General features: G+C 26.9%; 3 protein-coding genes across 3 annotated transcripts in view; all 3 read right to left on the bottom strand.

The window, feature by feature from the left end:
* Nucleotides 1-2,442, bottom strand: part of LOC108723214 (fatty acyl-CoA reductase 1) — a 7,571-nt gene extending 5,129 nt beyond the window's left edge. The window contains exons 1-3 of the mRNA XM_018448775.1: nucleotides 2,358-2,442; nucleotides 1,970-2,055; nucleotides 644-877 (exon numbers count right to left, since the gene is read on the bottom strand). Coding sequence (XP_018304277.1) covers nucleotides 644-877; nucleotides 1,970-2,055; nucleotides 2,358-2,442 — 405 coding nt within the window. The remainder of the gene's footprint in view (nucleotides 1-643; nucleotides 878-1,969; nucleotides 2,056-2,357) is intronic.
* Nucleotides 2,443-5,825: 3,383 nt separating this feature from the next.
* Nucleotides 5,826-11,594, bottom strand: LOC108723324 (fatty acyl-CoA reductase 1-like). The gene is made up of 8 exons (XM_018448999.1): nucleotides 11,351-11,594; nucleotides 10,004-10,252; nucleotides 9,275-9,420; nucleotides 9,020-9,129; nucleotides 8,006-8,236; nucleotides 6,861-7,092; nucleotides 5,989-6,165; nucleotides 5,826-5,910 (listed from the first exon to the last, which is right to left on the bottom strand). Exons 1-8 carry the CDS (start codon nucleotides 11,561-11,563, stop codon nucleotides 5,826-5,828), a joined length of 1,443 nt encoding a protein of 480 aa, XP_018304501.1. The 5' UTR covers nucleotides 11,564-11,594.
* A 4,814-nt stretch (nucleotides 11,595-16,408) lies between these two features.
* LOC108723234 (fatty acyl-CoA reductase 1-like) overlaps nucleotides 16,409-21,956 on the bottom strand; it is an 8,988-nt gene continuing 3,440 nt past the window's right edge. The window contains exons 5-9 of the mRNA XM_018448799.1: nucleotides 21,400-21,604; nucleotides 18,793-19,032; nucleotides 17,253-17,429; nucleotides 17,068-17,148; nucleotides 16,409-16,547 (exon numbers count right to left, since the gene is read on the bottom strand). Coding sequence (XP_018304301.1) covers nucleotides 16,457-16,547; nucleotides 17,068-17,148; nucleotides 17,253-17,429; nucleotides 18,793-19,032; nucleotides 21,400-21,604 — 794 coding nt within the window. The 3' untranslated portion in view covers nucleotides 16,409-16,456. The remainder of the gene's footprint in view (nucleotides 16,548-17,067; nucleotides 17,149-17,252; nucleotides 17,430-18,792; nucleotides 19,033-21,399; nucleotides 21,605-21,956) is intronic.

The following is a 21,956-nucleotide window of genomic DNA, read 5'->3' as shown; positions in this document are numbered from 1 at the left end:
GGTGATCAATCGCAATGTGGTCAAACGGGTCCCATCCAACGATTCCTCGTCTAAGGAACATTACGATTTGTGCGTAGTATCGACTTTTGATAAAAGTATTTATTTAAATTCTGCAAATATTTTTCTATTGACATAATAACTAATAATCGTGACAACCGTTCTAAGTATTTCACTATCCACGTTTTGCGTTGCACATAGAACATATACTACTGGAAAAGGAATAGGGTGCTGAACGTGGAGCCAACATCTGTGCGAGAGAGAAAGATATAGAGTCCCAAATGTTCGCAATGCGCATGCGCAGCACTGTCGTCTGTGTAAATTGTACTGTTGGTTTAGTGTTTCTTACATATTCGTACATTACACAGATGTGTAAGACGACGGTGCTGTATGGTGCTGCGCATGCGCAATGCGAATATTTGAGACTCTCTAGTTTTCTCTCTAACACAGATATTGGCTTCACGTCTGATATATAAATGGCATAGACAATTCCTCTTCCAGTAGTATATGTTCTAAGGCGTTGCGTTACTAAACTAAACAATGTCGTATAATCTAGATATCTCTAACGTTCGTGCAGTGTCTTTCGGATGAAGTTTGCTGTGTGGATGTTATTGTAAAAAGTCTTTCTCTCTATACTTTAACTTACCGACAAATTTAATATTTTTTCGAGTCTTTCATTAATGTTTGATCCTCTTCTCGGCCGCATTAACAAAAATATTTCACGAACACCTGGACAAGATCGCAATATCTTTTCGATAAAAGCTTTACCTAGAAATCCTGTTGCACCTGTCAAAAGTATACTTTGTCCATTGTAAAATGCAGGAATCGATTTAGTTGGATCAACAGTCATCTTGTCAATTATTTTTGAAATAAATCTAATCTACAAACAACTATTTGCAATGCAATGCAAAACGTTAAAGATTGTAAAACGCGGAATGGTTTTTGTTTGGTCGATAGAATATGTATATAGTTTGATTAAATGCTTATACCTACGATCAAATACTACACACAAATTAAGCCATTTAAGTCTTTTATAGTCGTAAATTAAACGAAGTTTACCTGCTTTAATGAATCGGAAACAGTTACAGTTTTGCAATCTAATGTTAAAAGGTCAAGCCGTAATGAATGTTTAGTCTTAAAACAATCACGATGAAAGAAGGTCACATCAACGCTTCTTTTATATTTGAATGTTTCAATTTTCATATACTAAAAATTTCATTTACACTTCTGTTACTCTCCCATTACATTCGCCTTAGGCTCCAATTTCTATTTTCATCAGGGAACAATGATGTAAAAGTTATATAATGTAATATTTTATATTATATTATACGTTTTATTTACTATAGAATTTTACTGTATTTAACAGTATTTTACTGTGTTTACTGCATTTTCTGTATTTACTTTATTATTTAACCTTTCTGTTAATGCATAATTTGTTATTTTTTTTTACTACTTTGTTTTTTCCCTAAAAATGAGAAAATAAAAACAAGATAGTATAAAACTATTTTTTGTTATCCGAAGTACGGAGATTTGATGCGATATAACAAAACTCTTACACAATTATTAAACTATTTTTAGAGGTCCACCGAGGTCCACCTCACAATCAGACAAGGGTTGGATTAGGTTAAGATTAAATCGGAATGGCGATACAAGGGAAGGGATGGACATTGTAATTTAAGGAAACGTTATTGTAATAACATTTATAATAATTTCTACAACATATTTAATAAATATACAACATATGGAACATTTAATGACAGTTTTACTTTAAATACATTCCAATTCTTTTTTACATAATATTTATTTATAAAATTTTGATATTCTGAATATGAGATAACTTTATTTAATAATGATTTACGTAATGTAAATCATTTATGAAAAAATTAATCCTTTTATTAATGATTTAATATAATATTTTAATAATGTTTTTTAAAGATTTGGACAATTTTGTGTTATGCTTTCTTATAAATACTCCACATAGCACTCCTTGTCCGAGGGACATCACCATTTGTGCGTAATAGTCGATCTTATTGTTAGATATGCCTAAGTATTCAAACTCTACAAATATTTTTCTCGATATAATAACCATGAAAATCAAGTATTTTATTACGCTTTGTGTTGCATTGCTAAGCTAAACAATGTCGTATAGATATCTAACGATTGTGCGATGTTTCATTCCTCGGATGGAATGTACTGTGTGGGATATTATAAAAGTTTTTCTTTCTATACTTAACTTGCCGGTAAATTTAATATTTTTTTGATTCTTTCATTAATACTTGACTTTCTTTTCGCCCGTATTAACAGAAATATTTCACGAACATCTGGGCAAGATCGTAATATCTTTTCGATAAAAACTTTACCCAAAAATCGTATTGCACCTGTCAAAAGTATTATATTTTGTCTAGCATAAAATGTAGGAATCGACTTGGCTGGATCAACAGTCATCTTGTCAATTACTTTTCAAATTAAATTAATACAAACAACGCAGTGCAATGCAACGTATATTGAAAAATTTGGAATAGTTGTTGCTTTTGTTATGTCGATAAAAATATGTATAAAATATGTATAAAAATATTTATATAGTTCGAATGAATGCTTATATCTGCGATCAACTTACGCACAAATTGTATTATTACTTTTTTATACCCGTAAGGTAATGAAGTCTATGCTTTATTAAATCGGAAATGACTACAATTATGCGATCTAATGTTTAAGGTTCAAGGCCGGTAATGTGTATCTCTTTTGAATATAAAACATAACAACAAAATAATCTACTACATAAAATATAGAAAATTTTTTTAATCAGACTCCTTTTATTAAAATAAATACAAAAAAATCAGGCCATAGGAATAAACACGCAAGTTATTAGTAAAGCGGAATTATTCACAAACAATTTTAACCTAGAACGTTTCGACTCTCGGTTTGAGTCATCTTCAGCTAATCATAGTTAAAAAATTATTTAATCTAAAACAATTTCACGCGTTGCAATAGTATCGCATCGCCAACATCTGAAGCGCATCGGACAATGTTCAACAAATTAGAGTATGAGGCTCTGAGCAATCGTCCAACGCAGTTGCATAGCTGGGTTGAAAAAATTCTTCAGCCCATATCTCCAACATGGTCACAATTCTTATAATAATTCGAGTTATAAACTTAAAAAATTGCACAGTTTTGAAAGCATCTAGTCGTTATAACTGATCATGACTTCAGTAATCTTAAAGTTTTTTGATAAATTAGTTTTTCATATTCTCTATTTCGATATTTCCAATATTTCTTTTCTTTTTTTTCTTTTTCTTTCATTCTTATTTGAGTTTAATTTCTGGCACTTATATTCTCGATGTAGGGGAGCTCACCATGACAAGATAACTTTTATTCACAGTTTATATATGTTAGTTTGTGTTGTCTCTGAAGAAGGCTCAAAAGTGAGCCGAAACATGTAAACGCGTTTAGTAGAATAAAGAAGTTTTACGCTTTATGGGTATATTATTTGCGCGACATCTTCTGCGCCTGACTCCTATTGCCCTTATTCTTTCTAATTTCTTTTGAAATAAATATACATTTGTGCGTGGAAGAGAAAGAAAGCGAAGATACTGAGTGAATGTAAAAGAAGTGAGTGTAAGCCACACCAACAGATCTAATTTATACGTTCTCAAGTGATTACATCAAATTGAGACTATGGGTGGTATTCATAGTCCATTCTTATTTCAAGACGGTCTTAAAGTAATGTCTTAAGACGCTAATACGCCCCTGTTATTGCTTCTTAACTTCTTAAGACTGTACTTAAGACAGTTTTGAATATAAGGTCTGACTACTGGCCTATGATTTTCAGTTACAAAGGACGGACTTCAAAGGGAGACAATAAGATACAAATGGCATTTACAGCAGCATTTTACTTCAAATATATTTTTCATGCTTTCGATTTAATTACGATATCTTAATTTATTTATAAAATCTTAATTATTAAAAATAAAATATCTTCTTTATTATTTAAAAACAAAATCGTTTTAATTAAACTTTTCTAAGAATTCAGTTATAAACGTTTTTAAAGGAATAAATTTTGACTAATATAATTTAGAATAATGAAGAATTGTATATTGTCGTTTAATAGCCTTGAAAACTTAATAAACAAAATATTCCTCACATATACATATAATAAACAAATTGTTTTTCACATATATAATAAACAATACCCTCGCCCTTTTCCTCTTCTAATTCTAAGCAGCATGTATAAGAGGAATTCTTCAGAGAAGTAATTCAGTATCAGCTCTTTGCCCTGATAAAGTGAACTGTAATACTCATGAAATGTTGACATTCTAATAACAATCTAGACACATAGATAATATGTAAAACGCATAACTTCTGAATAGAAATTACCCGTAGAAGCATCACAAGTATTATCAAATAAATAAAATATCAATTAAAAATTAAGGATAAACAGATTGGAATTGGAAATTGAAGTGAATGATGTACAGATTTTTTTTATATTTATATATATATCGTGTGTATATATTATAAGCTTAACTTTTTAATAAATAATTACAACATTATTACAAAAAACATGTTTATTGCTTACAACTAATTGCTTTTTGTAATAGATATTATAAATGCATATAAATACTATCTTGTATATAAATTGCATTTTGTATGATATATTTTCTGAAGATACATATTTACTAAAGATACATGGTTAATATTTAATGTTAAATTTTAAAATATTATCGTTATTTTAAAAACACTATAAAATGTTTACAAACAGAAATATTTTTTAGCTAGAATTACTTTTCTTCTGAAAAGTATATGTATTTGATTATAATAAATTGTGGATTTTTATACACATAAATATAATATAGATGAATGAGAAATTTTATAACGTACAGTAGATCCACTTATATATTATCCATAGAATACCAATGGAGATGATAATTTTCACCATTGTGACGTACAGATATACTCTAAAAAAATGCGATGCAATATAAATATTTTAGTTATCTCGATTATGTTTCTTAAATGTAAATTATATAAATTCTGTTTTATTATTGATATACGTTATCTGTGCTATTTCCAAAATTATAACTATATATAAATCTCTTACAATTTATATACGCTACATTTATCTTATGCATTAATTTCCGAAAAGTAATCAGATGTTTTATTTCCATAATTATAAGATACGTCCAGATTAATAATCGAGTCAAATCTCAAGCCAAACTTTGACCATACCTCAAACCAAACCTAAAGACAAACTTCGAGATAAACCTTGTGAACGTCGCGTGTATATTTAACTGCATAATACATATAATTGAAACCAGAATATGGATTGCAGAAATGCTTGCGATAGTCACGAAGTTTGATTCGTTTCTAGGTTTGAGATTTGGTTCGAAATTTGGTTCGATAATCTGGACGCACTTTTACTTATTATCTGAAGCTGCGAACATATTTGCAAACAACAGTTTTCCAACTGTTTTGTAGAGCAAAACATTCACGATCAGCTCTTCAACATTTACGAAAACTAAACATACTATTTATTATACAATTCTACACCATATTTATTTTGGATTTGTTGCTTTCACATTGATTTTACCGCGCCTAAAGCGAACTTAAAACAAAATTTATTCACAAACAGCAACTGAACAAATTAAAAATAATAATCAACTATTCATAAACAGTTGCAAGTTGTTCATAAACATTTTGTGAACATATCTATATAAAGAATAAAGCAGTTCACAATATATTTTCAAATCGCCTCTTTCGGAAAATGCGCTTTTTACAAGAATCGATTTTTTAAATATTACTCAAATGTAAATATACGTTAATAATAATTTATAATTTTACCTTCTACCATGTGTTCTAACTGCATCCAATTGATTTATGTCTTCATGAAGAAGAAATTTTTTTACACCAATGATACCATATCTACATATTATAAGATTTGTCTTTTAATTGTTTTTATTGTAATGGTTATTTAAAAAGTCACAAATGTAATATACTTACTTGCCAAATTCTCTAATGTCAAGATAGGAATAATCGAAAGAAAACATATCAAGATTTTCAGGCGGTATTAAGGATATCAGAGTCGACCTGTTTGTATTGCTGTATTTCCATTTACGGAATGAAAAATAACTTATAGCGCGACTGACCACGAACAGTTTTCTCTGCAGTCGTACTAACCTAAATTATAATGTTACTCATTAACATAAAATATTTGATTATAATAATACAACTTTAATCTGCATATTACTCAATCTATAGATTCAAAATCCGCAAGTTAAAAAAAACAGATTTTAGATAAAACATGTATATTTTCATAAATACGTAGTTATTATACAAAAATTATTTTTAAATATGTTTAGTAGGGGAAGAAAGTGAGAGAGAGAGAGAGAGAGAGGCAGAAGAGGAGATGTCTATCTAAATCTACATCAATAGATGTGCGCAGAATGATATTCCAAATTATAATGGTACAAAAACTTATATTTTTACTATAAAAAAAGCATATTTTAAATACAACAGAAAATATCGATGACTTTCTTTACAGTTTTTTTAAATTTAATTTAGGGAGAATTTAGGGGGATCAGTAACGTACGTTTCAGACTGATTGTTGTGTTGAAAGTCCGAAAGTTATCGGCGCGCAATCATATCTGAAATCAATTTATTTAATTGTATTATTCGAAATATCTAACTTTAACCGAAATGATGGCGTTCTCTGTCGCATTTAATGTATTCATATGCATGGTTATTCTAAAGAATCTAAAAAGTATATTATTTCAATTTGCGGAGTATATAAATCTTGCCGATTGAGTAAAATATACATGAATAATTTATATTTGCTTAACTATAGTTAAAATAATATTTAAATTAAATCTTACATAGGTCGTCGTCCAGAGAATTTTAAAATTAAATCTATTAATATGGCTGGCAGAATATGCAATAATATCGTTAATACATAGAACAGAACAAAATTATCAGTCAATATTGTATGAGGAGTCCAAATAGTTCCTTCCAAAGGCAATTCATTTGAAATACTATATAACAATTCAATACAATTTTGATATGTTACATATTTCTGACTTGTACTGTTTACAACAAAAACCGTAGAATCTGCTGTAAAGCTAATAATAAATAAAATTACAAATTAATTAATAAATTAAAAAATAAATAATAATAGTTTTGAAATTTACGTAAAGTTTCAAAATTTGTATTAAGTTTCAAAAATAATCCAAGTTAAATTTTCAAATTATGAGATGCACAAAATAATATAAAACGTTATTAATTATTTCAATCTCCCATCTGAATTGAAACTTATTCAAGTTCAAAATGTTATTTCTAAATACTGCAAGTCTACAGTATTATAGAATGTAAAACATTATTCGCCATGTGGTACTATAAGATCACTGTGTCATTATTTTTTTTATGTCTATAATTTGTGTTTAACGATTTCTTTCTGAGGTGAAAACAATGGATATAAAATGTATGAAATTTTATTTTTTTTTCTAACAAAATTTAAATTATTTGTTGTCTCATTTCTTGCAGTTGATTTCGAGACACAATCAATTAATATCATTAAAATTTTTTTAATATATTATTGGTTAATATTAGCTTATTTTGGCTGATTGTTTGATTAACACTATTAGATGATATTGTATTGCTAAAATATCCTTAAAAGATTCTTTAAACATCATGAGGAATTATGTCTCACAATTGGATAAATAAATTTGAGCAACCGTGTATAATGTATCTTGTGTTAAACTGATTAGTTAAAGACGTAGAAAATTGGATGCCAAAAATAAGAAAGACCACTAATATTTAATAAAAAAGTAACGGAAATTGTTTTTTCCAATAGACGACAGTAACTTGGAATTACTTTTTATAATGAGTAACGAATAATAATTGTAATATACATTAGAAGAATTCCCAAATTTGCAAAATAGATTAAATAAGACACAAACGGTTATATTGTAAATATAAATTGAGATAGTTGAGAAGTAAAGAAAACTTTTGTATAATTTAATACAATTAAAAATGCATGCATATATAAGTTGATGATCATACGTTGTTAATCCTAGCTTCCAAGATGTGACTATTATAGCTTTGATGACAATGTCTACTGGTATTACATCTTCATTAACAGTTTTATTCAAGTAGCCTACTCGTATTATTCCTTTTCCACCACCAATAAAAAGCCCTATTGGACCATAAACGTTATCTATCCATCCTGGCATTGGTTCTTTTTCTGTTATCGTCACTACAATATGAAATATATTTGTTAAACTATTATTATTAGAATATTTTAATTCTAATAATGTTATTAAGTAATTTCTTATCTATTATAGAACCGAAATGGGAAAATTGTAAAACTCTATACTTGTAATTTTTTATTACAAATAAAAATATATTCACACAAATATTACAAAAATATTTCAGATATTTTGTGTGTGTGTGTGTGTGTTGTGTGTGTTGTGTGTGTTATTTAAAAATATATTTTTTACTAATTATAATATGTATATAACAGATATCATATAATTTTAAATAAAAGTATACCATTTTCTAAGTTACAATAAAAATTTAAATATACATCTTTCAATTGATTAAAAATCGATACTAGTCAAAAAAATTAGTATTAAGGATGCAGTATTTGAATTTTGAATATTCACGACATACTTTTAAAAACTACATATAATTGATTTTTTTAAAATACATATAATTAAAAGTATAATATGAAAAAAAAGTAAAACCAGTATATTCGTTATCTTAATTAAAATATTGTTTCAACTGAGAATTTAAAAAATGTTTTACTAAAATTAAGCTATTAATTTTGAAATATGTGTCATTTCTATCAATGGAACATATGTTCTATCATTCTACTTTCAGTGCTAGTATTATTTTCACAAAAAATTATTCTAATAGTACAATTATTTCAGTAAATTTTATTGTAAACAAAATGAATATAAAATATTTGACATAGTACACAAAGTACCGTATTAAAATAAAAATTTATTTTTAATAATTAGAAGAAAGTTACACTTACCAATGGAAGGTCTTACAATCGCGCAAGGCAAGGAGGAAGAATATTTCTGTATTACACTTTCCGCCAAATTTTTCGAAAAAATGTACGTATTGGGAATGTAATCTAAATATCTATATATAATTTCAAGTGTATACAGAATTAGAAAATCTCATTAAAAGGGTGATATAAAATAATAGTTCTAAGAAAACAAATTTTTTAAATATATCTCTATAATGCATAAAATTTATAGGCGTGATTTTCGTTTGATCAACTTACTTTGCTGTAAAAACGTTTAAAGTGTGCTCATCCAACAATTCAGCTATTTCGATCATTTTCTGCCAATCAGCTACAGGTGGATATACTTTTTCTTCAATGATTGGCTCATTTACGTGTGCAAACGCTGTACTAACATACACTAATGCCTTCAACAGATAAGAGCAATTCATTTGAAAAACCTTTTAAAAATCTTCTTTAGCATAAAAAAGTTTAAATAATAACAATATGAATAGTGAGTTTATACATTGTGAAAAATTTCTAATTGAAAATAGGTGAATCAGAATTTTCTGATTAAATTAATTATAATCCTAATTGAGATAATCAGATGTTCACTTATGATTACAGGAAAATTAACTGATATGATCGAAATCTTAAAGTTGATTTGTTCATTTTCAACTACAAATTTTTCTTAGTACAGATATTTGATAATACATCATAAAATTTCAATTGTGTTATTATTTATCTAAATTTATTTTATTTTATTATTATTAATTTTTTTATTATTTTAATATTTTATTATTATTAATTTATTTTATTTTATTATTATTTGAAAAATACGCCATAATCATTAAGATTAGAATTTGTGATTGAAATATGTGTGTATATAAGTTGTTATAATATTACTGCAACGTAAAGTGTACCATGAGACACAACGAATTATTCATTAATACAAAAATGCACAATTACAGCTACTCTCTCTCTCTCTCTTTCTCTCTTTCTTCGACTTACTATTAAATTCTTCATCCTTTGCGCTAAAATACAGATGTCCCTTGTTGCTCTAGTATTGGCAAATATGGCATATTTTAAACTGTTATTAAATTTTACATCTCCCGCTGCATGTATTATTATAGTCACTCTTTCAATTAGCATTTGTCTGTCCGCAACAGGTAAACCTAATTCTTTCTCACTGACATCGCCAGAAATTGGAATCAATTTCTCAAAATTCGAAGGTTGCTCTTTGAGCAGTTTTTCGTATAACTGAAATAAAAGAGCATTGTAATTTAAGCAAATGTTTTTGTTGTAATATTTACAATAATTTTTAAGATTTTTAAATAAATTTACAACAAATAGAACATTTAATTTTAGTGTTTATAACAATTTTACTTTAAATGTATTCCAATACTTTATTACATAACACTTATTTATATAAGAGGAATATGAAAAAAGACTATTTTTGGCCCAAAATGCTAAATAATCATTGAATGGCAATTAATCATTGGAAACTTCGTGAAATCGTCTAGAAAAAAAATAACAATTATTTATCTACTAGATCTGGAGATTGTCTTGAAAATCAAGATTTATTACTGATTGCACTGAAATAGTTTCTAATATTTGTTTAGGGCACTTTCCTCGGATCTGATGGATAAATAATTGTTATTTCCCGTTTTTTAAAGGATCGCACGAATAATTCTTAATGATTAAAGGCTCCGTATCTATACTTTGTTCAACGACAGATTGGTCACTCCTAGAGGAAGCGATATAGCGGACAAAGTGAATATGATTCTGTATCTATATGTAAATACGTGTTTTTTTAGGCGTGTTTGGTCCCAGACTTATTGTTAGAAAACTGAACGGGTAAAATAATATCGACATTCTCACTTTTCTTGCTATGCCGACACCTATGCTCGAAGGATAATTAATCTTATTCAAATGGCCCCTTTCACATTTTCAATTAATATTGTATATATAACTTTTTTAAATAATAATACTACAATACCATAAAGAAAATTTTTTTGTCAAAAATTTAAATGTAACAATATAATATTTTATTGTAATATTTAAAAAAGTTTAACAATCTTGTGTTATGCGTTGTTACAAATACCTCACATGTCGTTTAATGGACGTCGCGTGAATGTCGTAATTTGTGTACAAGAGTCGATATTAAATATAAATATTTATTTAAATTCTAATAATATTTTGTTATCGATTTAACAACTATTTCAAATATTTCACTGTCTATGTTACTAATTGTAAGCTAAATGATGTATAGACACTTTTGTGCGACATACACATTCCGATGGAGTGTGCTGTGTGAGACATTATTATGAAAAGTCTGTTTTTATATATTCAACTTACCGGTAAATTTAATATTTTTTCAAGCCTTTCGTTAATACTTAATCCTTTCTTCGGTCGCATTAACAGAAATATTTCACGAACATCTGGACAAGATCGTAATACCTTTTCGATAAAAACTTTACCCAAAAATCCTGTTGCACCAGTCAAAAGTATACTTTGTCCAGCGTAAAATGCAGGAATCGACTTGGCAGGATCAACAGTCACCTTTTCCATTATTTTTAAAATAAAGCTGATAGAAGCACTTAGCAACGCAATGCAAAACGTATAGGTAGTGATATTTGATTGTCACTTTTACTATGCCAATAAATGTTCATATGAACAATGCTTATATATAAGATTGACTACTAAGTACAATTTAAATTATTTCTGTCTTATAACCGTAAGATAATGAATACAATAAGATAATCTATGCTTTTAATAAACCGAAAACAATTTTAAACGTGTAATCCAAAGTTGAAAGTGCAAGTATACAATACAGTTGTCCTTATTCGCGGATTTATTATACGAGAATTTGCTATTCACTGTTGACATACCTGTGACCACATTCCATTATTCACGACAAACATTTTAATATTCCGGGATACAAATTATCGTACGTATGTACGTGATTGCACTTTGATTATAGTTTCAAGACGTCCGGTTTCACAAATTAAATTATTTTCCGATAAAAAAATATTTCTATTGATTACACAAAATTATAAATCACTGACTGATTGTTTATATTCTACATCATTCTACATGATGGAAAAATCAAACTTTAAGTTAAGAATTATTGTTTCATAAAATTGCAAATAATAAATATGTGTAAAAAGTACTATATTTTTTTAAATCTTGTCCTAAACAAATGAAACAGAAAACAAGATTTTATAAATATGTAAAAAAAGATATGTTACAATTCATTGTACATGTATAATACAACAATAACAAAGAAATCTCTTATATCTGCAAATTCTTTATGGAAATGGCGTTAATTTTTATAAAGATATATGTGGCCTATAAACAGTTAAAATTTCTCTGTACCGTGTAAAATTTATGTTCACACATAATTTGTTTATACTATAGCTCAAAAATCCATTATTGAACCTTGTGTCCATGACATCTTTTGTTTGCCACATTATAAGCTACATCATATGTAATATATGCAAAAACTGACTTATTTCAAAGAGATCCAATTTTCCATATAATTACAGCGAAATCTAAGTATTAATTATATGGAAAATTGCGGGTCCCAGTGAAATAAGTTAGTTTTTATTCAAATTATTATAAATTTGTACACAATAATAGACTAATATACATATGATAAAGATAAACGGAAAATTATTTTAAAATGTTACATATTCATCTAGTTCAATAAGTACTTATAAATACATCTTTAATACACATTTCTTAAATGAAAAAAAATGTTTACGTGTCTATATGCAGGGTGTCTCATTTTAAAGAATCCATTGAAATGTGTCGGAAATACTGCGTTAAATCGAAAAATGTTTCAGACAAAAGTTTTTTTTACTTCGAGAGGGACATAAGATAGTATCATTGATTTGACCTTCGATGGCGTTGTTAAGGTCAGAGCAAGGTCACTTTTTTTTTTAATGGAACCCTCCCCATTTTTTATTATATATTCTTGTAGCTTACCTCGAGAGCTTTTCACAAAATAGTATTATAAAAGATTTTTCCATTAAGTATTTTGTGAGTTATAAAGTTTGAAAGTTACAGTATTGCTTATTGAAAGCTACAATATTTACTTATTGAAAGTAACAGTACCATCGACATTAGCATTACCGAAGGTGTCCGACCGACGGCTTGATTGTTGTTCAGGATCATGACCTGGATAACATTTGTTAAGATTAAGACCCTTGGAGGTTGTTCATCTTATTCTCAATTTTGTAACAAAAACTCATTTTTACATTAAAAAAGTTGTCTACAATTCTATTGCAATCTTTTATAGAAAGAATTAAGTTTTTTAATATATGCAATTTAACATATAAATATACAAGAATTTACTTTGTCTTCAAGAATATCATTATCATTATATAACCCTATATGAGTTAAAATAATGATCAGAATATATTCAATTCTTGTTAGACTTTTACGTTTTTATCGTGTTAAAGACGAGGTATCGCCCTATCTACGTTGTAAATCACATAGATAAAAATCAAGTTAATTTCAGTTAGATTTATTTAAATTCGGTTTTAAATTATGTTTAGCCGTTTTATTGGTTTTTATCATTTTACCCTTCCAGCGGTAATTTAAAAAATATTTTGTAATTTTACTTTTGTTGAATTTCAACATGGAAAGTAATGCGATAAATGTATATATGTGAGCTCTTTACGTCGGACTGAGCATATTCATTATCTGAAGAAGAATTAATGCTCTCTCTCTCTCTCTCTCTCTCTCTCTCTCTTTCATACCCACAATAAAAAACAGATTATTAAAAAGTTGATGCGATCTTATGTCTTGACAATAGAGGAGACGAAAATAAAGTACCGTACTAATATCATCAATATTTCTAATATCGAATGGATATGTATGTTTATGTAGCCGCAAGGCAAAATTCTTTAGATAGATCGGCATTGGTTTGTTAGTGGCTTGCCGATTCTTGCATAACGTCCACACATGCAAGAGCAAAAGTTACTTTTTTTATTCATCAAGCAAGTATTATTGATCGCATAAAATCTGAAATATTTTTTTTATAGCGAAGCTGTTACGTATTATTACAAAAACACAATAAAATTTATTTTTATTAAGTACTTTCGAAGTTATGAGATTTGAAAGTTATAATACTGTTTTGTGTTGTGTGTTAATAAATAACAATAATGAAAAAATGAGGACATTGAAATAAAATTAACTTCAATATTTCTCTATTATGATCAATATTTAAAAAATTATTTACAATTTAAAAAATACACTCCCTTTTTCCGAATATTGATCATAATATTGCAAGAATCGACAGAAAGAAATGACCATGAATTGCAGAAATGTTTTTATTTTCACATTCTTCTAAAAAAAATACAAAGTGAATATGAAATATGTTTTACTTTTACTGGTATAAAATAAATTAAAATAATGTTTAATCATTATCTGATGAATTTACGTAAGATTTTTTAAACATAAATATGTTGTAATAAAAACACATTATTGTCCTGCCATTTTCGTTCAGTCTATTATGATCAATATTTAAAAAATTATTTACAATTTAAAAAATACACTCCCTTTTTCCGAATATTGATCATAATATTGCAAGAATCGACAGAAAGAAATGACCATGAATTGCAGAAATGTTTTTATTTTCACATTCTTCTAAAAAAAATACAAAGTGAATATGAAATATGTTTTACTTTTACTGGTATAAAATAAATTAAAATAATGTTTAATCATTATCTGATGAATTTACGTAAGATTTTTTAAACATAAATATGTTGTAATAAAAACACATTATTGTCCTGCCATTTTCGTTCAGTCTCTGGTAAAAATTTCATTAATGATTTTAAATCATTTATGCTCTTTTTCCATACACTGAAAAAAATACATGTAATTTTACATGGAAATTACATGTTCATGCCTAGAAAATTACCTAAATATGATTGGAAATTTACAATTTTCAGTAAATTTCCAATCATATTTAAGTAATTTAGATAATTTTCCAGTCATAAACATGTAATTTCCACGTAAAATTACATGCATTTTTTTCAGTGTAGATTATATCATTTTCATCACCACAGGACAATCGAAAAACGTTCATATTTAACTAATGTAAGCAACATCAATTCTTTGTTTATTTGCGCTAATCTCCGAAAAAAGGGCCTAAGTAGAATTGTGCCTTTATTCCGCCAATCCCCTCAATTATAAGTTTTTATTGTTATTATTTACTGTCATAAATTTTCAATGTTGAAAAAAGGCCTTGAGAATTATAATAGCAAGTCCATTTTTTAAGATCACATAAAGATCTTCAATATTTTATAAATTGAATTAAATGATTATTTTTACGTAATCTATGTTGTTCCGTTAATATCATCCTTTATGAAATGTAACAATTTTGACAATTTTCTATAAAATTAAGTTAGTACACTTTTGATGATTGATAGGGTAATATTGTTTAACGCATTTGTGATAATAATTTTAAAAAATCATGTGTTTGTGTTGTGTCACTTTTGAAGTAATGGAGCGAAATAATGTTATATTGTCTGATAGCTCTGAAATCTAAATATTAATTAATTATATAATAAATCATTTATAATAAATCAAAATTTTTCCTAGTAAACGGGAATAAATTAAAATAGACTGAAATTTCTTATCTATACAATTTCTTTATCTATACAAATACATATTTTAAATGAGAAAAACTTTTTTTGGATTTAATTGGATTCAATTAGATTCAATTAGATTCAATTGGATTCAATTGAATTGAAAAACTGCATTTTTTATCCAGAATTTTGAATTAAGAAGTATTTACAAGACACAAGAGAAGCCAATATTATTTTTAGATTGAAAGTCATAGAAATATACTTCATACAATTCTTATAAATAAATGAAAATACATTTGCATTCATCTTAACGTTCACGAATACGTATTTTTGGAAATCTGGATCCATTTCAATCTATTCTTATTTACTAAGTGATTATAAATTGAGAAAAAGAGGATTGGAAATTGAATTGAATGATGCATAAGTTCTTTCATATTTATATATCGATTTACATAATTGTAGGCTTAATTTTTTTAATAAATAATTGCAACACTATACATATTTGAAGCATAACAAGTATTATCTATGCACATAACTAGAAGTTGCCTTTTGTATAGACATTAAAAATCCATTACAATTTTATTTATACGTAAATAATAGTTTATCTGCTACTTTTTGTAAGTAGTCTTCCGTATTATATAAATATTCATAAAAAATTTCTATATTAAAAAATTTCTATATAAAAAATTTCTATATAAAAAATTCTCTATAATATAAATAATCTCTTTATTTTGAAAATACAATAAGTATCTCCAAAGAGAAACACATTTTAATTAAAAAATTATCTTTTTTGTGCATAACATATGTTTGATCATCATAAAATATAATTTGATAAATATGAATATATAAGTTTAAGTCAGCAATTTTATAATGTACCGGCGAAGATCCACTTATATGTTATCCACAGTACTCCAATAAAGATAATAGTTTTTACCATTCTGACGAACAGATACACTCTAGAAAATGGAATAAATGCGATTAATATACACACATTCAAATTTTGATTATATTGTGCCTCTTGAATGTATATTATACAAATTCCATCTTATTATTTCATATGCACTAAAACTTTTATATCAACGACTTTTCCTTCTTCTTTGATATTTAATTCTAAATTATTTTGCGTTATACAGGATATATTGACAACTATAAGTAATTTATGTTCAATATTTCTACAAATAATTATTAAAAATATCTTACTCTATCATTCAGATAACAAATATATTATTAAATTTGTAATTAACACTTTAAAATTTTTGACATATTTATCTGAGGGTATAATTACTAAGAATGTAAATGTTAATCATATACCTATTTTTTATACATGATTAGATTCGTTTTAATTTGTTACTTTTTGAAAAGTAATTAGTTTAATTCTGTCACTATGTTATTTAAAAGGAGCCAATTTTTTAATTAAATGTCACAAACATAAATATATGCAAACAATAATTAAGAATAATTATGAACTGTTTTTACCTTTTATTATATGCTTTGACTGCATCTAATCGATTTATGTCTTCGTGAAGAAGAAACTTTTTGATACCAATGACAACATTTCTTCATACCATAAAATAAACATTTATTGGCTTTAAATTGCCTTTATTGTAAATATTATCTTTATTGTAAATATTATATTTAAAATTAAAAATGTAATAACTTACTTGGAATACGCTTTAATATCATGACTGGAAACGTCAATAGAAAACGCATCAAGATTGTCATGTGGTACTAAAGATTGCAGAGTCAACCTATTGGCATTGTTGTATTTCCATTTATGGAACGAAAAGTAACTCAGAGCACGATTGGCCACATATATTGCTCTCTGAAGTCGTACTAACCTAATTTACACTTTACTTGAGGTCTGTTTCGAAATACGCACAAAGCACATGGTGCATCATTTGTCCTTGTTGTTCACCGAAGAATAAGAAACGATAAAATGATACCTCATGCGCTTTATGCGTAATTGGGAACGCATCCTTATTAACAAAAACGGTTTAGCTAATACATCTTTGACTATGTAATCCGGATTGAGAGAATCCAAAAGTATAATAAATTAGGGAAAAAACAAGAAGTTTGGAAAAAATAAGTACATTTTTATAGATACATAATCATTGTATACAAAAGTTTTCTATAATATATATAATAGATGTAAATAATAAATAAACAGGAAGAATATATATTTACGAAATTATATTTACGTAAATTATATTTACGAAAGAGGAATATCAATATGACCATTTTTTAGCTCGCTCAGGATTCTCAGAAAATAATTTTTTTTGTATCGTAATATTAGGAATGTTAAAAACAGGAATGTTAAACATTTTATTATTAGATTCATTATTAAGAATGTTAAAAATAGCCATTAAGTGAAAAAAAACTCGATCTATAATAGGTAATTTGTCTAGATATACTGCTATGGTATCTAAATCCTTTTCATGATTAATAAGTGAATTTTTTTTATATAATAAAATATTTTCTCTCATTATACTGCTGTGTCGTGAATCTGTAACTGTTAGTTGCCTATAGACTGAAGTCTGCCAAAAACTTGTGATTATTTAATATTTTTCTTATTTCATCTTTTTTCATTTTACTTTACAATTAGATTCTTTTTTATTTTTTAATTTTAAATTTTTTGGTGAATCTCAATGAAATTTTGTATAAGTCATTTTTAGTACTTAAAATATTTGTATAAAAAAATTCATATTTTTGTTATTTTAAAAATTTTTGTTTATAACAATAAAATTAATAACAAATAAAATAAATAATCTGTGTTACTCAATAAATAAAAATGTGTTACTCAATAAAAACAGAATGTGTTATGAAAACAACTTTTACATATATAATATATAGTTTGTTTAAAACGTAAATATTAATATATGTGTTTCATGCTCTTATGACCTCCTTAAGCATCTTTTGATGATCAGAATTCGATGATTGTAACTTAGGTAATAGCTATGCTATAATATATCTAGACTATGACTTTATGGATACAGTTTTATTCTTTTTAATAGTTATTTTTGACATTCCTAATAATTATATAATACAAAAAAGAATAATTTTCTGAAAATCCTGGACGTACTAAAAAGCGGTATTATGAATTTCCTTGTTAATGATAAAAAAAGGTGAAAATGAAGATGAGGGAAATCTTATTTTCATTTTCAACTTCTGGTAAACTAGTTTAATATTTAAATTAAAACTTACATAGGTTGGCGTCCAGCGAACATTAAAATCAAATCTATTAATATAGCTGGTAGAATATGTAATAATATTGTTAATATATAGAATAGAACAAGATTATCGGTTAATATTACATGAGGTGTCCAGACAATTCCTTCGAAAGGTACTTCCTTTACAACATTAAACAATATATAAATACTATTTTGATATGTAAAATATCTCAGAGTTGTGCAATTTACAACTAACGATGTGGAATCTGTAATGCTAATAACAAATAAAATTATAAATTGATTAAGAAGTTAAAAGGTAAATAATAATAGACTTCCAATTTGCATAAAGTTTTATAAAATTTGCAATGAGTTCCAGAAAAATAATTTAATACTTATGAAATTTTTTATTATATAAAACACAACATATTATTAAAAAGTATTAATCATTTAATATGGTTCGACAACCTCCGAAAATATAAATGCATAAAAAAACTGTTAATAAATTATTTAAAATTTTTTGTTTTATCTAACACAAGGAGAAAATATAAATAAAGAACGATCAAAAAGGGTGGATTTTTCGCCTGTTTTTTAGTCCTCGATTTTGGAATCGAATTTTATGCACATGATGAGACATTAATTATAAAGAAGTTTTCGTTGAGTATGCGATTGGATCCAGAAATATAAAGCGTCAAAGGTAGAGGAAAGTGGGGGAACTGTGCGCAGCAGGTAATTGTGCACATCCTGGTTTGGTACTTTTCCAATAGATGAAGACATTACCTATTGGAAATTTAGTGGTGAAATTTTTACGCAGGAGGTCGTCTTCTTAAGATATAATTATAAAAGGTACTACGTAAATATGTTGCTAACTAGAGAAATACAAAAAAGTAAAATCATATCTTTTCTTGTTATTTTAGAGTTCAGAAAATAAGGTAGTAGGTCCGTATTTTTTATTTGTTTGTTTAAAGTTGCATATGTTATTAAAGTACGTTATTATGTACGTCATTTGAGTTGTAATTTATTAAGTTTGGTTAGGAAGTGTTGAAGTAATCGTATTTCATATCGAGTCAGGTCGCGGCGGACAACTGTGCGCAAGCGTTGGGAAATGCGCACAATTGCCCAACTTCCATATACTATATAACTAGCACTAATTTTTTCATTTTTTCTTTGTATTATTATTGTATTTTATTTTGCCAAAGTCTATGTGCATGATTATTATATTAATTTTGTATTTTTACTTTAATATATATAATATGTATTTAAAATATATTTAATATATATTTATATAATAAATATGATTTCTTTGTTCAACATCCAAAATTCATTCATTTCCTACGACTTTTGCTTTGCGCATAATTATCCAACCCATGCGTACGATTACCCGACGCGCGAGAAATTTTTTCGCTTTTCCGTTTTTTCCTTTTTGCCAAATATATTCTTATTGAATAAAAATTTATTCAATATGAGAATACTTAATGGTAGAAGAATGTTTATAATATCTCTATTTCCAGACTTATATCGCTTTAAACTTGGAAAACCATTCCAAGACAATAAATTTCGCTCCAGGTGCCCACAATTTCATCCACTATCATCAACTACTAAGAAAATATGACACTAACAATGTTTTATAGCACGAAATTTGTTGAAACTTTTTGAAAGTCGGTACTTATGAGTTCTTTGAGTTGCTAATTACGAACCTGATGTCAGATTTGAAAAATTCAAGACGGCGTATATAATATGGCGAACACAAATACTGAAACAATCATTTACTTCTATGTAAACTGTTATATTGTTGTTCTTTTAGCTAGCAAATTGTGAATTTTCTATGAGGTTTACCTTTACCTTTATCAATGGCAGGATATCAAAAAATCATACTGCCGAAGAAGCAAGATCAAAATGTCTGCAGTGAAAAAGCTTCTAAATATACCAAGTAAAACTATTACGTTATCCTTTATGCGCTATCAACTTGAATTTGATCTATTTTATGAAAAAATAATCAAAAGAATACTTTTTCTACTAAAAAATTGTCAATGATTACTTTCCAAAATAGAAAATTCGTAGTCAGCAAGCTGAAGAAACCACAACATTACAGTTTCCATAGAAGTGAATAATTATTCTAGTGTTTGGGTCGTCATATTGTATCCGACATCTTGAATTTTTAAAATCTGACATCAGATTCGTAATCAGCAACTCAAACAATCCATAGATACCGACTTTCGAAAAAATTCAACAAAAATTCATATTATAAAGCATTGTTAGTGTCACATTATCTTAATAATTGATGACGCTTTTGACGCTTTATATTTCTAAATTCAATCGTACGCTCAACATAAAACTGTGATTAATCTCTCGTCGTAAGTTATCATTTGGCATAAAATTTGATTCCAAAATCGAGGACCGAAAAACAGGCATTTTTTGCGGTCGTTCTTTACTTAAGAATTGGTTTTCAATTCTTTTAAATGTAATCTCTTTGATGATTCGACGAAACTAAAGAAAATATAGCTATCATATAATAGTCTCTTAAGATGTAACAGAATTAATGGAGTCGTCTATATTGTAAACACGGATTCATATATTTCCAAATAGAAAAAAAAGTTTTGCATTTATAATCTAATATAGTTAAAAATGCAAGCATATTATATACCTGTGATCATACGTGGTTAATCCTACCTTCCAAGTTACGATTATTATAACTTTGATGACAAAGTCTACTGGTACTGCATCTTCGTTAACAGTTTTATTCAAACATGCTACTCGTAGTATTCCTTTTCCAGCGCCAATAAAAAGTCCTATTGGCCCATAAACATTATCTAACCATCCTGGAATAGGTTCTTGTAACGTTGACATTACTAGGATATCAGACACAATTGTTAAATTATTGTTATTATTACATTATCACTCAGCAAACAAGTTGATATTATTTGTCATCAGCTTATTTGCCGAGTACTCTCGATTCTGATGGTACTATTAAATTATTTCTCTTGCATATAAATTATCAATCAAAATTAGGTAAAAATAGATTTATAAATCTCTATAAATATATATTTATAAAGCTCTATAAATATATATTTATAAAGCTCTATAAATATATATTTAATTTTTATTTGTTTAATTTTTCAAGTGCTAATAAACATCAATCAAAATGCAATTTATGATAACATATATCTTAAAAAATAAATTATTAATATGGGGGGGGGGGGG

This window comes from Mycetomoellerius zeteki, unplaced genomic scaffold (assembly GCF_001594055.1).
Source record: "Mycetomoellerius zeteki isolate Tzet28-1 unplaced genomic scaffold, Tzet1.0 scaffold228, whole genome shotgun sequence".
Classification (NCBI taxonomy): Eukaryota; Metazoa; Arthropoda; class Insecta; order Hymenoptera; family Formicidae; genus Mycetomoellerius; species Mycetomoellerius zeteki.
The sequence above is the reverse complement of the archived record's forward strand: the minus strand, read 5'-3'. Positions and strand labels throughout refer to the sequence as shown.

Excerpts from the sequence above, each read along its gene's own strand:
- LOC108723324 (XM_018448999.1), bottom strand. The coding sequence starts at position 11,563 with ATGGAAAAGGTGACTGTTGATCCTGCCAAGTCGATTCCTGCATTTTAC. Across the intron at positions 10,253-11,350 it reads AAAAAATATTAAATTTACCG|TTATACGAAAAACTGCTCAA; the intron begins GTAAGTTGAATA and ends CTTTTATTTCAG. Across the intron at positions 7,093-8,005 it reads ATATGCATGCATTTTTAATT|ATTCTACGGTTTTTGTTGTA; the intron begins GTATTAAATTAT and ends GCTTTACAGCAG.